This window comes from Haplochromis burtoni, unplaced genomic scaffold, assembly GCF_018398535.1.
Source record: "Haplochromis burtoni strain Fernald_Lab_line unplaced genomic scaffold, NCSU_Asbu1 Contig_545, whole genome shotgun sequence".
NCBI classification, from domain to species: Eukaryota; Metazoa; Chordata; class Actinopteri; order Cichliformes; family Cichlidae; genus Haplochromis; species Haplochromis burtoni.
Window position 1 is genome coordinate 163,142 of NW_024582906.1, and position 16,715 is coordinate 179,856.

At 42.4% G+C, this 16,715-nt stretch overlaps 1 protein-coding gene across 1 annotated transcript in view; it reads left to right on the forward strand.

The window, feature by feature from the left end:
• Window positions 1–2,445: 2,445 nt before the first annotated feature.
• The window catches only part of znrf1 (zinc and ring finger 1), a 63,189-nt gene continuing 48,919 nt past the window's right edge, over window positions 2,446–16,715 (forward strand). Inside the window, exon 1 of the mRNA XM_005947670.3 lies at window positions 2,446–3,602. Coding sequence (XP_005947732.1) covers window positions 3,209–3,602 — 394 coding nt within the window. The 5' untranslated portion in view covers window positions 2,446–3,208. The remainder of the gene's footprint in view (window positions 3,603–16,715) is intronic.

Genomic DNA, 16,715 nt, shown 5'->3' on the forward strand with positions numbered 1-16,715 from the left:
GTGTGTGTGTGTGTGTGTGTGTGTGTGTGTGTGTGTGTGTGTGTGTGAGAGAGAGAGAGAGAGAGAGAGAGAGAGAGTGAGAAGCAAGGGAAGCATTTTAGTTTTACTAACAAGTTGATTTCTTATCCTCTGTGTCAAAAAGCAGTTTTTCCTCTTCTAATTTGTACTTCCTGTGTGGAGACTGTATAACAAACCTTGTTTCTTTTATTCATTTTACATTCTGTGTGTGCTGCTGTCTGTTATCAGTGTTACTAAGATCTCATGTTAAACCTCTACACCAGTGATTTCTACTCATTTTGGGCCTTTTATCCAGACCTGTCATATTAGTATAATCACCAACACACTGCTCATGTTTCAGTGTTTTATATTTATCTAACATGGCTCATTTTTTTGCTTTGTTATTATATACTTTACATTTACTTAACTGTTTTTACATTTTGAATGCTGTCATCATAACTGTTTTAAGCGTTCATCCATTACCTTTATGAGCATTAATACTGAAAATCAAAACTACAAGTGAATTAGATATTTCATGTCTAACTGACTAATTGAATCCATATTTGCTTATTTATTACTTCTTAGTACTGCATTAGAGCCTATCACAGCAGCTGTAATGGGATGAGACGTGGGGCTATTCTGAAATTAACAAAATAAATAAATAAAAATCTTTATTTTCTTTGGAAGAAAATAAATTTTACATTTATATTTATTATTTCTGTATGTTGCGGTTCCCATATTCCTTGAATTTGCAGGGTCTGGACAGCAGCCTTTGTAATCTTATAGAATATTCAGGTTTTTAATCTTCCTCTAAGATTTCTCAGTGTTTTATTATAAATGTATGACTTTAAGCCCTAAAAAACATTTTTCTCGAAATATTACCCCCAACTCCTTCTACCCAGTTTTTTTTAATTATTGTGAGTTCATGAGGAGCCCTCACAGTTTGTGTTGTACATATACAATGACAATAAAGGGCTATTGTAGTCTATCTAGAACAGTAACAATATGTCATCATAACTTGGTGCCTTTAGATAATTATTTATTAATAGTAGCTAACCATGGAGCTGTACATTACCACTGTTTCTTTAACAATGTATTCATTAGCCTGATTTAATAATGTGGCCTGTATTTTGACCTTTGCCCCTCATTTCAGGGATTTTTTACTTTAAGCTGTATTTTTGTTTTTATCCCTTATTCCACTATTTTGCAGCGGTGCTTTAAATCAGCTGGAGCTGATTGCGTGTGTCTGGCTTTGTGTGTGTTTACATGCCTGTGGAGCAGAGAGGGATCCATTTATAGGCTTGCTGTCATTATAGCGGATAGATTAACACCTACTGTACTGTAAGTACTCAACAATAGTTTACCTTATTGGGTAGTAAACCCAAGAAGGCTGCACGAGTCTGACTTTGTTTTACTGTGGAAGAACAAAGAGCCAAGGAGAAAATAACCAGCCTAATTACACACACAGACACACACATGTAGGATTAAACGGAGCAGGCCTAATCCCAAACCAAACATGGTCACCAGTGATCCCAATAACTTAGCATACAGGATGGTGGCAAAATCTGTGAATAGCCTGGTAATGACATCAGTCTGCAGGACTAAAGACTTAAGGCCTGACCTTGTGGGGCAGCAGCAGAGGAGCATCGACGATGCAGAAGAAAAGGGGTTAATTAATGTTTTAATTAAGAATTTAATCTGAGAGGGGATTCACCAACCATTCAGATATATTCCCAGAATGTTTTAATCCAGACTCTTTAAGACCTGTGACTGTTTATATACAGTGCTTTCCTCCTCAGTGCATCATTGTAAACCATAGTTTTATAATGGTGAACACAAAAATATGATATACAGCTCTGGAGTTGTAAAAACAATAGAGTTCAAAGTTTTAACAAACAAGGACTCCCCTTCATAAACCTCAAAGTGGTTCGGTCCACATCCTGCTGCATCTTTTACCTTGCAAAGGTGAACTGAAAGGATGTCAGTGGAATTAAACATATTAATGCTGCTGTACGGACTTTATTCTGGAGGTCAGCCCACCATGAAAATCATCAGAACTTAAAGACTTGACTGGATTTTCAAATCATTTTCAGACTGTTTGGTGACATTTTTTAATTTCTCATATAGATAGTTATTCCTCAATTCGTCCAAAATCCAGCACGATACCACATAACCATAAAGTGACTGTCTGATAATGTAGAAACTTCATAGCTGGAGCCGATATATCTGTGACAGGACAGATACTGGACGATAACTAACGAGCGATCTGTCAGAGCAGTTTAAAATTATTCTGTCTTTGTGTATTTTTATGTCAGTTCTTTTGTTTCCTTTGTTTGTTTGCTTTTTCTTTCGGCTACCTGGTGCGTTCCCCCTCCACCGCCGTCACACCTGTCCTGTCCTAAAATGCCCCATAATCCAACATGTGAAAAAAAAGAAAGAAAAACAGGCCAATCCCATGTCGGGGAATTAGAAACGGCGTGCATCTGTCTCCCATACTGTCTGTATTTATGATCCGAGCCTGCGCACTAAGCGCGTCCATTGTCTGGCCAGCAGCAGCAGCAGCGGCTGAGGCGGAGCGGAGAGGAGCGGAGCGCCGATCTGAGCGCAGGGGAGCGGCTTCACTGTGACCCCGATCTCCGGGGGGTGGGAAAAAAAGCGAGCCCACCAGACCGGACGGACGACGTCATTTATTTGTGTGTGTGCGCGCGTGTGTGTGTCAGAGACAGACCGTCGTTTTGCTGGCGGTCAGACAGACAGCAACAGTTGTCACGATGTCTGAGATCAGATGAGGGCAGAGCAGCGGAGGGAACACTGCGGCGCTGCTGTGATCCGGGCCGGCCGCCTGCGATGAGACAGCCGCGTTAACCAGCCGGGACAGCAGGGCAGCAGCGCAGCGCGCATCTGTTCGCAGAGCGCGGATTTCGGCGTCAGTCAAACGCTCTCCGCTCGTTCCTCCCGGTGGTGTGTGCGGGTGAGGTGAATCCAGACGTCAGGGCTGGCTCATGTTCCGCTCAGCAGGGAAACGGGCTGTTGCGTCTGCGGAGAGCCAGAGCTGACGAGCCTGCCGACACACACGGACGGATAGGCAGGCAGGCAGGCCGACAGACAGACAGGAGCGAGGGGAGGGGGGCACAGCCTGCCCTCTGCGGATCGAGCCGAGCCCCCTCCTGTACCCACCCAGAACCCCCACCCACTCCTCTCCCCGCTTTGGATGGGGGGAAAGCAGAGCACGGCGGGGCGGCCCCGGGGTGCTTTTCCCGGTGTCTCTACGGATGACAGCGCGGTGCCACCCTCGGCCCACTTTGGTCACTACCGGCCGAGCGGCACCATGGGCCTGCGGAGCCGCTCGGTGAGCTCCGTGGCTGGGATGGGCATCGAACACAGTCCCGCCGTGCCCTTCGGCTTCTACACCCCAAGAGGAACGGACTCGGATCGAGCCGGAGGGGGGTCAGGGGGCACTACCGCGGCCCCTCACGGGACCGGCTACCAGGACACTGGGGGCGGAGGGCACCACACGGACGGGGTGCTGTATCTGGGGTCCCGGGGGTCGCTGGCTGACACCTTGCCCCTGCACATCGCACCCCGCTGGTTCAGCGCGCACAGCGGTAAGGTCTGCAGGCTACACACACACACACACACACACACACACACACACACACACACACACACACACACACACACACACAGTTAACCAGCAGATATTCGGGGGACGGCTGACGGATTAATCATCACACAAAAAAGCACGAACACATTCCCACGGACACCTGCTCCTACTGCCAGACACCTACCTTGTTTACCTGCAGGTAGGCTGCTGAACGACACCAATGCGGTGCCCATAAATTTCACCGCAATCACGGGGAAGTTAAGCCCGAGGACGCACTCAGAAACAAGCAGAAAGGAGGCTTTTGTCTGAGAAAAATAAGACTGCCCTGTATGGAAAACATGTTGTGCTTCACGTTCTCTCCGCTGGCTGTAGGGAAAAAAAATCTGGGGCACTGGATGAATTTTTTCAGCAAGAAACTGGAGATGTCGATGTTTCATCATTGGTGATGAAATGTGTTTAAAGCTCATTTCTGTGTGCGGATGTTTTGGGGAGAACATAGTCACCGCTGCGCCGTCTGCGTAGGTCATTGCTTGTTGTGTGAAATGACTCTAATAAGCCTGTTGCCAAATCTGGCTGGGTCAATTAGCCCAGCGATTATAGGGGAGAGAGGGAGGGAGGATGGATGGGGGGGAGGAAGGGCTGAGAGGGCTGTTCATGCTCATCATCGGCTTACCACCCTGCACAATATGTCTGTGTGCGCCTGAACACAGCTGCACACTCACAGGTATATGTAGGTCTGATGTCGGGCGCCTCCTCACACTCACAGTGAATATCAGTTTGGCTGTTTCCTTAGAAGGAACAGCAGCACTTCAGAGACGAAAAGAGAATCAGCTGGCACATAAATCTGATCCTTCTGAAATCTTAGAGGGTCATTTACACTTAGAAATGCCAATTTCACCGCTTTCAGTGGTGTTAAAACACAATTTATTGTTATCATCATTATTATTTTACAGCTGGTCATGTAACATTATAAGCTGTGTAGACCTGCCATGTCAAACTCATTTGAGTTTATGACCAAATCACATTGGTTATACGTGATTTATGACCATATATAACAAATGTGATTTCAGTTGATTAGTAGTATGAACTGCACAAACTGAGTCATCTTTTTTGAATACAAGTGCAAACGTTTAGGGAGCCAACCTTACCCACCAGAAACAACGCTTAGCCACATATCCATCTTTGGATGTAGTATAACTTTGTGTATTCAAATATTTAATAAGTAATTGAGGAACCTTATAAACACTGTCTTCTCTCCATTACACAAAGCAGCCTCAGCCTGGTCCCCAGGCTCTCATTATCAGCGCTCTGACCGGCTCATGGAAAGAGAATAACAAGTTGGATGTCAGTATACATGTTGTTTGCACCTGGCCTACATTGTCCGGTGACTCCAATGTGCTCTCATAACCAGGTTGGAGGATCGGAGTGTAAAACTGGAGAAATGAGCAAAAATATGTAAATATTAAACAGACAGGAAGCAGAAGCATGGTCACGGCTGAACAACCTTTGATTTTCAGCAGATCTATTGGGTTTCTGTAGAGTTCACCAAGTTAAGCTTATGACTCACACCAGTACATTCACCATTACAATAAAGAATGGAAGGATTACTGAAGGGCCTGCTGTGCACAAGGCTAAGGGGAACATAGGTCCATTAGTCCGCCACAAAAAACCACAAAGAGGTCCAAAGTGTCCATAAAGAGATGCAAAATCATTGGAGAAAGGAGAAACAAAACAACCATAAACATAAAGTTATGCAAAAATACAAAACGTCAATAAAGAGACTGTGCATAATAGCTACACTAGAGAAATAAGATGTCCATAATGAGATGCAAAATAACCATAAAGATATGCAAAGAGATCATAGACACAAAACGAATGCACAGAAAAATAAAACGCCCACAGCTACAAATAAGCTCAAAATAGAGATGCAAAGCATCAATACAGAAACAGTTACAAAGACATGGACAATAAATATAAAGAGATGTAAAAAAGCTTCGAACATACAAAATGCTCATAGAGAAGGCAGAAATCATGATAGAGAGATGGAGAGTATTTAAAAAGAGATGCATGACAGCTACAGACAGATCCCAAACTTCCATAACACAATGTAACGTGACTCTGAAGAGATGCAGGGTAGATGCAAAGAGCTGCAGAAACATGCAAAATTATCCGAGTCAGAAAACAGCTCCAACTACAAAACGGCAGAAAAAGTGACACGAAGGTTGCAAACTAGCATGTGAGGAAGGCAGCTCTGACCAAAATGTCACCGTTTTAATGCTGTAATAAAAAAACTGGTAACTGGTTGCTTTTGTTGCGAGTTTTGCCATTTTTCATCTGTCTACGCTTTAGCACGGCTTTTGGTTTATAACTTTTCTCGGCTGGGTTTTATTCTGGGTGTTTTTCTTGGCTGCTTTTAGAACCACAATAGAGCTGTGTCAGAAAATCCAGGACCCTCATTTATTTCCACTGCGAGTGCACAGTGGGGTGCCACCGCAAAGGGCCCTGGCAAGAAAACGCCCGTAATCTGTCAGAAAAAGTCCATCCTGGTTCAAAATGATCAGCGTCACTGAGCTTTTCACCGTCAGCCAAAACCATGCGTGAAACTGTCTGTATTTAATAGACAAGATCAAAAGATCACTGTCGCCTGCTTTTTTAGCTTTTATTCTCATTTATTCATTGACCTGAAAATCTTTGGTCACAACTTGTTTTCAAAGCTTAGCAGGAACTTTTTTGTCAGGTGGGAATTTGTGTTTATTCCTGTCGTGCACAGATGCTTTATGTAATCACGCAGCTCGGAAACCGTTACACTGTCGTTCTGATCAGGACTCTCATCAGACCACATCCTAGCTGTTAGCACGTAGCATCATGCTAGATAATACTATAGTCCTAGTAGTGTAACTACATAACATTATTTTGCACAGTATGATTTGTTTTCTTCCTTTCTCTGCACATTTATTACCAAAAGCCTTGAACCATTCCAGCAATCAAAAGAACTGCCCTTGAAATCAGACAGCGTAAAGGATTTATTACTCTAATTACCTGAGGTCGACCCCATCTAGCAGATTCTCTTTCTTTGAAAACAGCAGGGTGACAAAAACATCACAATTAAATCTTAATGTTCAAAGCAGTGCGTCTCACCTTGCTGTCTGTAATCAAAGGCCTCACACGCAGCCGCTGGTCTTTAGGGAAAAATGGCTGTGACTGGTTGGTGCGTGGCTGGAGGTTGCTGCCATTAATTTGGTACTAAAGAGGTGTACAAGGCTGCCTGCAGATTGCTGCAGTTGGCAGCAGTCAGTATGGAAAATGACAACATGTCAAGCAGGTTGAAATCTCTTAAAAGTGTGAAAGCAGAAATGGAGAAGTTTGCTTTTGAAAATAAAAGTTCCGCCTTTTCAAATGCATTGGTTGCAGCGGTGCAGCATACGCTTTGCAGCAACCACTTGGCAACTGGTTGGGGAGTGGAATATGTGTTTTTTCTTAGTGGCCGGTGTTTGCTGTGTCTGTAGTCTTCATGTTTCTGCACCTTTGGGCTCATCTGCCTCCATCTCACCCAATCCCAACATCCTCTCTGTCACGATAAACGCTCTGCCCGTCCTTCTTCTGTTGTATTCTAGGCAAAAGACGGATACAACTGAATTTTAACAAGCCTCTGTGTGTATTTAAAAACTGCTGTCAGGGAGGCGCAGTTACAACATAGTGATGGGAAAACATGTTTTATCAGCTCACCATATTGCTCATGTATCTGTATCTGTTTTACAGCTCAAATTTAGGAAGGAAAATATTTAAATATAAAGTTTATGGTATACACTATTTATTTATTGACATGACTGCAATGATTGCTGCTGGGAATGCTAATTTAAAGTGTTATCAGAACAAGTCTGCAGCTCCCCCAGGGGGCAGCTCCCAGCTGTGAGCGTGGTGTAGAACTTTGGGTTTTTCCTGCAGGCTGTCACTCTAAATGTTTAGAGCTGCTTCTACAGTATTACATACAGTCTGGGAAGCACATGGATCCAAGCTACGATTACCTCGCACTAGTTTTTATAAGTAAAAAGCTGCGCCCATCCCGTCCTTGTGTTTGGACACAGGTTTTTACATATTTGTGGCGCTATTGCTAAATCGAGTTAGTCGTTATTAAAATGAACTAGTTGTGTCAATTTTCTCAAATTTCACGTCATTGTTAGCTTTGCTAAGTTTCCTCTCACACCGACATCAACCTCACAAACTCTGTTGTTGTGATTTTCTGCTATATAAATAAAGCTGAATTAAAAAGATTGTGATGCAGGTGAAAAGTAGCAGTTCTGACTGAACATGAGTTACTTTGTTTTGATTTCGTGGACAAATATGGACAAAAGAGTAATTTTTAAAGTAAAAATAACGCAGTGCAGGAGCAGCAGAAATAAATATATAGTTTTCATGGTGTTAACAGGTTTGGGTTAAAGACAAAGAGCAGACTGTCGGCTGATCTCGTTAGACTGATTTGCTCCATTACAAAATCACCAAGTTATGTCGAACACTGTGCAGCATCAGCTCATGTACATGTTCTTCTTCAAACACACTTTATGATCCTTCAGCGATGATTTGGAAAAATTTTTTTCCAAAAAAACAGGGAAACTCTTAAATACCAGAGCAGATAAAAATACTCACACTTCAAACGAATGCTCATTTGTGGCTTTTGTGGACCATGAAAATGCCACATTTCTTGGTAAAATGGATTACTTAAATGTTTTTATTATGAAGCTTAACTGTAGCATTACACAGATGCAATAATAAAATGGGCTTTGAAGGAATATCTTCCGCAAATCAGGTCTGTTTGGGCGTCTGAGACGAAAACATAAGAGCCACAGGTGCGACTTGGAAAAGCTCGATCGAGTTCGCCAGAACGGACTGACCATCTTTTTAAAACAGACAGTTTATGATTTGTTTGTTGCTCTCTATGAATCTGCTGTCAGATTTGCTGTATAGACGTTGCTGAAGTACAAGAGAACGTTTGAAGACACTACGGTGCCCCTGTGCCAGTGCAACAGGATTAATGGTTAATACAGATGTAAATATAAGAATCCTTCCATAGATTCCTTGCCTCTTTTTATATGAGGGCTCTGCTTTACCACGTTTGGAAGCTCATTTGAAGTTTGGGCTCCTTGTACAAATGTCCAGAGATGCAGATGTCATCATTATTTTACAAAATAGCCAACGACAGTGCTGGGATGTCCTTTCGGTCCTTTTAGCTACTTAGATAAGTCACCTTTTTTATTACAAGGACAAACATGTCTGTGCGCCACCTCTACTACCTTTGGTATCAACCTGGGACTGAAGTAGCAATCCTCACTTTGTCCCTCTAAGGATTGTATAGGAATTTCTTTTACTTATGTATTAATCACATTATTTTATTGTATGATGTCTTGGTGCCACTGGACTTTAACATGTCTCACACTCACACAGTAAGACAAATGGTGGGGGTCCAGTAAGGAAGTTGGGGGAAGCAGACAACTCCACAGGAAGAGTCTTTTGTCTCTTCGAGGACTCTGGGAGGTAGCAAGGGAGTGTGAACCTTAAGGTGTGAAACAGCTGTGTACTTTCTTTTGTTCCTGAAGAAGGTATTTAACTGAGAGCCATGTTAGACTCAGGGAGACTCTGCTGATCGTCTGCCCCGCGGTCATGTAGGCTCTCCACAGGCTTGGTTGTCTGTTCTTTGTGTGTTTTGATTAAAGAATGTTAGCTATCGCTCACCGCACGTCTGCAGGCTTTATTTAATGGAAACCTTCCACAACAGGGTCCAACAGTATCTATACGTCTACATACACAAATCCTTGTTTTATCCTTCGATGAAAACACATCTGCTGTGGAAAATGTCTGTTAATCAGACAGGCCACACGTGCCTCCATCCCTTTGCCCTTGGGAGGTCGGTGTGTGTTTGTGAACACGGTAGAGAGCGAGCGCAGGGGGAGAGCAACGCCAGCCTCAAAATCATCATCACAAGGGAGAACAGATTGTGTCTTTGAAATTCAAGTAAAGGCCAGTGATAACGCAAAAGTGTGTGTGTGTGTGTGTGTGTGTGTGTGTGTGTGTGTGTGTGTGTGTGTGTGTGCGCTGAGCTATTCAGATGCTAAGAGATCCAGGCTAATGTTTATCATGACACAGTCCAGTACGAGCTTTGCAATTGCATTTTAATATGACCTCGCCTCACATCTTGCCTCAAGATCGCGTTAGGTTGCTTCATCCTCGCATCCATGTTCGGTCCCCAGCAGGTGGAGGTCAAACAGGCCACACGGTGAGCCGCATCACGTGGCTTCTGCTTGAGTCTGGATTTGGGGATTTTTACAACGTTCATTCATGTTTTTGCAGCAGCTTCATCTCACTAGCCCTCTGCTGACAGAACACATGGCAACGGGCATCTGTGCGAGTCGGACCCCACAGCGAGGAACTGCTGTGTTGTGTCTGCAGCGGGTATTTGGATATTCAGTAACAAGCGGCGTGATGAAGTGTTTCATGTTTAAAGAAGAAGTGATCCTGCAAACTTCAAAGCAGATTTTGATAGCTGTTTAATGGCTTCATATATTTAAAAATAGCTCAAAAGTGCTTATAATATCAGCTTTTCTCAATCAATATTTGTGGGGTTGGATTTTAGGTTATTCAAACATGTCACAGATCACCTTTTTGATGTTTTATAGTCTGATTAAGGTTGGATTTCAGGAAGATGCTAAGCCATGTATGCATGTACAATACAGTTACAATAATTTAAAGTTCAACAATGGATAATAATTTGGTTTTTTTTCATGTGAAAAGTGCAAAGTGTTGCATAAGTTAGCACGGATACAATTTGAATATTAATATTTAAGTAAGTAAGTTGGGGAAAAATGCATTTTGTGTTCACTCCAATGTATCCAAGGCAGAAACGGTTTTTTATGGACATAAAAATGTGGCCTGCAAAAGTTAAGTAACAGAAACCAGTCTTGTTTCATAACACTTGTGTTTTTTTCTGCTTCGCTTTGGTCTTGTATGTAAAAGGCTTTCTTCAGTTCTTAATTGCTTTCATTACTTCCAACGTTCCACATCTGCTGCCAGTGAGAAGCATGAAAGGCCGAACAGTTTGAAAAGGGTTTGAACTTGGAGACCTTCCTTTAATGCTGGAGTGTCTGTAATTAATATGTCAAAAAAACAGACAGATGTGACAGAATGGCGAGGCCAGAAGAGAGGCACACCAGACTGAATGAATCATTAAAGGAAACGGACAGAAAAGAATAAATCTGTTCATTGTTGTGAGATGTCAGCGTGATGTAACTGAAGGACAGCAGAGAGAGAGCGCAGGAAATGTTGTGACGAATAAAGACAGTTTAACTATTCAGTCCCCATTTTTACACTCATGCTGCTCTCATCTGTGTACTATAGCGGTAGCACAACTAAAACCCAAGTTATGACATCCACAAACGCCAATATTGAATCTGAAATTGGTGGAGAATTTTGAACTTGAATTAGGTGTAGTGCAAAAAAGTTTAGAATGCAGTTAGAAAAATATAGCCTACTAATATTTAGCTAAGAGCACAAAAGGTAGGCTACTGATAAAAAGCTTCCGGTTGTTGTTCTTGTTGCTAGCAGGAAAAAGTAGAGTGCCCTCTGGTGGACAAGCCGTGCGACGTCAACACTCAGAGCACGGATGAAATCCTTACTTTTTAAATTAGAATTTGTCAGCTATTATAAATATTGATACTGATGGATGTTTGTGGAGGAGCGTGGGGATAGTTATAACATTTCTTAACATCTTTTAATAATAACAGTAATTAATTAGTCATACAATTAATTAACTAGACCCCCATCCCTGAACTGGATAAGCAGAAGAAAATGGATAATGAGGCTCTGGCTCAGTGGCCCTGTTAGGATGTTGGTGGTCTTTATCTACTCGACTGACATAGATAGGTTAGAACCGTCTCCACCTAAAGCAAATTCAAAGACTTTATGTGAAGTTTGGTCAGGCACAGGTGTACAAGAAAATTTGCAAATCTCTCAGTGAAGTAACACGTCTGACTTCACAGTACAGCCTAGCACTTTGGCGAGCCTTTTATTATTGTATCCATCGGTCAGAGTCACAGTCATCCTTAGACCAACAGGCCTCCCCTCTACCCTCCTGCCTCTTTATCGGCATAGCCTTTCAATACAGCATCAGTGCTTAATCAATACACCATTTGCACTTTTTTTCTGACCAGCAAGTTTAATCCCTGCCGGCTCTGACTGCGAATTCCCCAGCGGTAAATGGCAAGTGGAAAAACATTTCTAAAGCTTGATTACATCGCCTGCTTGAACAGAACAGGGCAGAAAACAATGGAACAAACTCAGTACAATCAGAGGCCTTTGCAGATGCTTCACAAATGTCCCAAGACCACAGAGGGGCTCATTTGCCCATTTCTTACAGGGAAGAGCAGAAGTGATGAGCTGGCTGCTTATTTGAAGAATACTTATAAGTGATTTGAATTACTGGAGTGCTGAGCTCAATAAGACTTTTATATCGGCATCCAAATTTTTTGGATGTAAATTTGTCGTGTAACATATAAGCAAACCAAATGGTTTGCTTTTTTGTAAAAAAAATGTGTCGTTTTAAAAAACATCCCAAAAAATTGAGTTAATATGAAGCGATGATGAGCTGGTCCCGATTTTTCTACACAAGAAAAGAACGAAATGAAGATTCTGGGTTCATCCAATTCTCCAGAGAAGGCAGCAGCAGGGAGCATTTCTTACATATTTCAGGATGTCAGTGGGGCAGTTTGAGCTCGTGTTGACAGAGTTGGGACCACATCTGTGTGTCTGAGGTAGGACAGTGTTATTTTACTATTTCTATATCGTTTGAAAATTCACTACCAGTGTGTGTTTTGAGCTACTTCTGCCCTTGTTGCCAAATGGAGCGATCTGATTGGTCATATGGAGCTTGATCAAAAAAAAAAAAAAATCTGAAAATTTGTCCTGTAAAATTATGTTTTTGGTTTTAACAGCTCCATTAAGAACCGGTGAGTAAAAAATATTTTTCACAAATTGTGTCTGGTGGTCTGTGTAAAAACCTTTACTAATATATTCATTGCCAGGGACGTCCCCATCTTTATATGGAACACATTCGATTATCTAATGCTAGCTAGCTAAGCAAATAACGTGAAAATGTAAAAGTAATTTTGATGATTTAAAATTAGATTTATTTGATGTATAGTAACAAGTGAAAGCTGCAGAGTTTGATCCTTAGAGGAGACACAAGTCAGTTTGAGGTTGCGTCAGGAAGAGCAGCCTGCGTAAAAATGGCAGGACAGAAGAATAAGACATTGCAATCATATAGTTTATGCTAAAACGCACACCTGGAGCGTACAGGCCTCTTAGTAGCCCAACTTTAAAGAAATTCTACTCGCAAATCTCATACTGGGTTTAGTATCTAAACTGCTTCAGCCTGCATACAGTTTCTAGTGCCTCTGCTGCTTTGCAACCCACCTCCACCTCACCTCCTTTGTGCTAGTTAAGCTGTTTCGGATTCAACAGATGGCGAGTTTGTTGTCACTGATGCCTGTTTTGTTCTCTGAGAGGGTCTTAGGCACCTCTTCTCTGATCTTTTAGCTCTTTGAACATGCGCCACACTTACAAACAGAACTTCAGTGATGTACATTCATACTATATTGGTCCTGACAGGATTATATTCGCTGTTATTGTTGACCATTAACAATAGATCTGTGCTGTTCACATGCAGAGTTATTAAGTATGAAATAAAGGTTTGTAAACTCGTACCCAAATCAGTGAGTGTAGAAATCCATGGGCAGAGGAAAACACAATTTCACACTTCCACAAGCACACATACTGCAAAAATGCTATTGCACTGTTATACACACTCATAATAGACACAAACACACAGGAAAACAAAGCTTTTCTCTCTCTCTCTCTGTCTCTCTCTCTCTCTCTCTCACACACACACACACACACACACACACACACACACACACACACACACACACACTCTCAATGTCTCTCTCAGCTGGCCTAAACCAGGCTAGAGGATGACTCTTTTCACGACGCTGCATGTAATCTCCTGCCTCAGAGTTCACTCACCCATCTGAAATACAAAGCAATTACTCAGCAACCCCATCATTTCCTCTGACCCCTCTGCCCAGCCCCCCTCCCTGCACTCATCTCATGAGTGGATGTCTGCGTGCTATTGTTCTTAGATTACAGGCACGTAAGCGAAGCTGTTGCCTTCATGGAGAGGTGCTTTTTCATTTAAATGTGATAAGCAGAAACATGCACACAACCGTTCGTTCCAAGACCCGCTCTCAGCTTAGACTAATAGGAAGGGTATTGAAAAAATAGGCGTGGCAACAGCAGAGAAGCACTTCCTACAGTCCGATCTGCCAAATCTGATTTTGGCTGATTTGAGTTTTCACTCTAAGAAATACAAATGAGAGCAAACATGAGTTGTGTAGTTTTTCTTGAAGGGAATTTTTATTTCGTGCCTATAATAAAACACAGACTAATTGAGTATTTGTAAATAAAAACTGAATGACAGCATGACGCTCTTTATCTTACATGTTTCCCACCTCTGTGTGGGGGGGTGTTGGGGGTGGAGCTTCTTACAGACACGTGTCAGACACAGGTGGCTGTCTGCTTCATCCCTTCATCCTCCGTGAGTCACAAACTGCTTTGTTTGTACAGTTGGGGCCTTTTGGAGCATTTTAATGAAATGATCTGAAATATTCTGGTGTTGCTGTGTGGAACAGTCCACACACGAGCGTCAGCTTTTGTGAGTGAAATTATGGTATTTCTTTAGTCTGTATGCAGCAGTAGATAACATGCAGAACTTTATGTTTTTGTGGTATTGTGTTATCTGCTCCAACATGTAAGCAACAGATCCATGATTGGACTTGTTAACTATGCCAGGTAATTCTTTCACTTGTCCTCTCAGTGTGGTCACCTGCCAACCAACAAACCAGCCCTGCAGTTGGTTTGTTGGTTAAAACAGGATGATTCTGATTGGCAGAGGTATGAGGAGAGGAGACAGACGACACACTAGCTAATTATCAGCCACTGTGTGAGAATCACAGCCTTCAAATACGTCACTTTGTTCCACAGAAGAAATATTATTTCTCAGATTAATATGCTGTGCTTGCACAGCTGCTCTATATGGGCAAAAGTATTGGGGCAAATCTTTCCCTCTTAGATATTCCATGATCAACTGTGAGTGCTATTATTCCAAAGGGAAACCATTCACGACCCACAGATTGTTGACGCTGAGTGCTGAGTTTAAAGACCTCCAAACCTCCTCTGACAATAACATGAGCACATCAGTTGTGATCTTAGAGCATCATGGGATGGATTTGCATGAACGAGGAGCTCCTGTAGGTGTAAAGTGTCGGTGCCCAAGCATTTTTTTCCACATAGTTTACTAAGTGGAACAATCCTGTTGCCATGTGCGGTGCAGCAGTTGCAGTTATGAAGGCGACAGCTCATGAACCACTCACAGTCAGTCAGCCAAAAACCAGCCGATTCTGTTCAGAGGCCACTCTATCGGAGTAATAGTTAAGATTAATATCCAGGTATGTAACATGCAGCAAGTCTTATTTCTCCCCTTACAACTGTGGCAAAGTTAACTTATTGTTGTTTTTCTTACATAAGAGAAAGAAATTCAGTTTCTCTGACTAAACTCATATATTAAAGAACACAAATGGTTATGTAATAACTCCTATATTGTTTTAAAAGGCAAATGAGCGGAAAAAAAATGAAACGAGGAAGCAAGGAAACAGAAGTATGATGAAACAGATTTACAAGGATACAGACAACAGTTTGAGGGCTTTGTGTTTTTATTTTTACTAAATTTACAAAGAAGTGCGGTTTGGGTTAAATGGTTCTTTAACATAAGATGCGAGAAATGACCAAGAAAAGACAAAATAATCACACATGTACTGGTAACGACAACAGAGAGTCCCAAAATGACCACAAAGAGACAAAAAGCAACCATAAAGAGACACACAAAGACACCCTGGATGGTGAAAGTGGCACAAAAGCACACATAGACACAACATAAATGAATAAGAAAGAAAAAAATAAAGAAACAAAAGCAAACTGAAAAAGTTGGAAATATGATTTTCTGTAATGGGTTTAGATTCTACGAGGCAAAAGGGAGTATTTCTATAATAACACAAAATACATAAAAATATGCAATAACACAAAAAAGGAGAGTGCAGGTTGAGTCTGGTAGACAGTGAGATTAGACGCTGCTGCTCGGGCCGGTGCTTGCATCATCACGTTCAGGATTTGGAGGGATGAAAAGATGCAGATTATTGACAAGTGTATAACGGCGTCCATACTCTGACACATGGATATGAAAATCTGTGAAGTGCTCCTTTGAACACTAAAATAAATCAGCACAGATCCTCCCACACATGCTTGCAGCAGCGCACACAAACAAATAAAAACACCACCCGCTGATGCACGGCGTACGTGGGACTCAATCAGAGCTGCTGCCGTCCATGCGATCGGTGAGTTGTGGCTGGATTTCACAGCAGAGGGTTTCAGAAACACGGGGATGGGGGGAACATCTGTGCCGCTGAACCGTCTGGTTGCGGGATTCGAGAATATAGGTCAGCACTGCAATTTATTTCTGTTTCCTCTGCCGCGCTCTCGCACACACTTCCCATCTTTCCTTGTCTCTTTCCTCTCTGTTAACTCAGCACACTGAATTCTCAGAGGAGGTTTGTAAGGACACACACAGACACACACAAATGCACACACACACACCTACACACACAAACACACACAGACACTCTGAATACATGCAAGGACAGAATGAGATGACGGGGAATGAAGGAGAGTCTGCGAGGTTGGGAGATGGGATTTTTGTTGCTGTGACAACTACAATGCTGCCTATCGCTGTTGGTTGAATAAGCTCACTATGCACACGCACACGTGTGCATGTACACACAAACATGTGCACACATACAGCGTCACCTTTAGGAAAAGTTATCTCAATCTGACTATTCCTGAATTACTTTTGAAACAACCACAGTCACACAAACACACACACACACACACACACACACACACACACACACACACACACACACACACACACACACACACACACACACACACACACACAGAA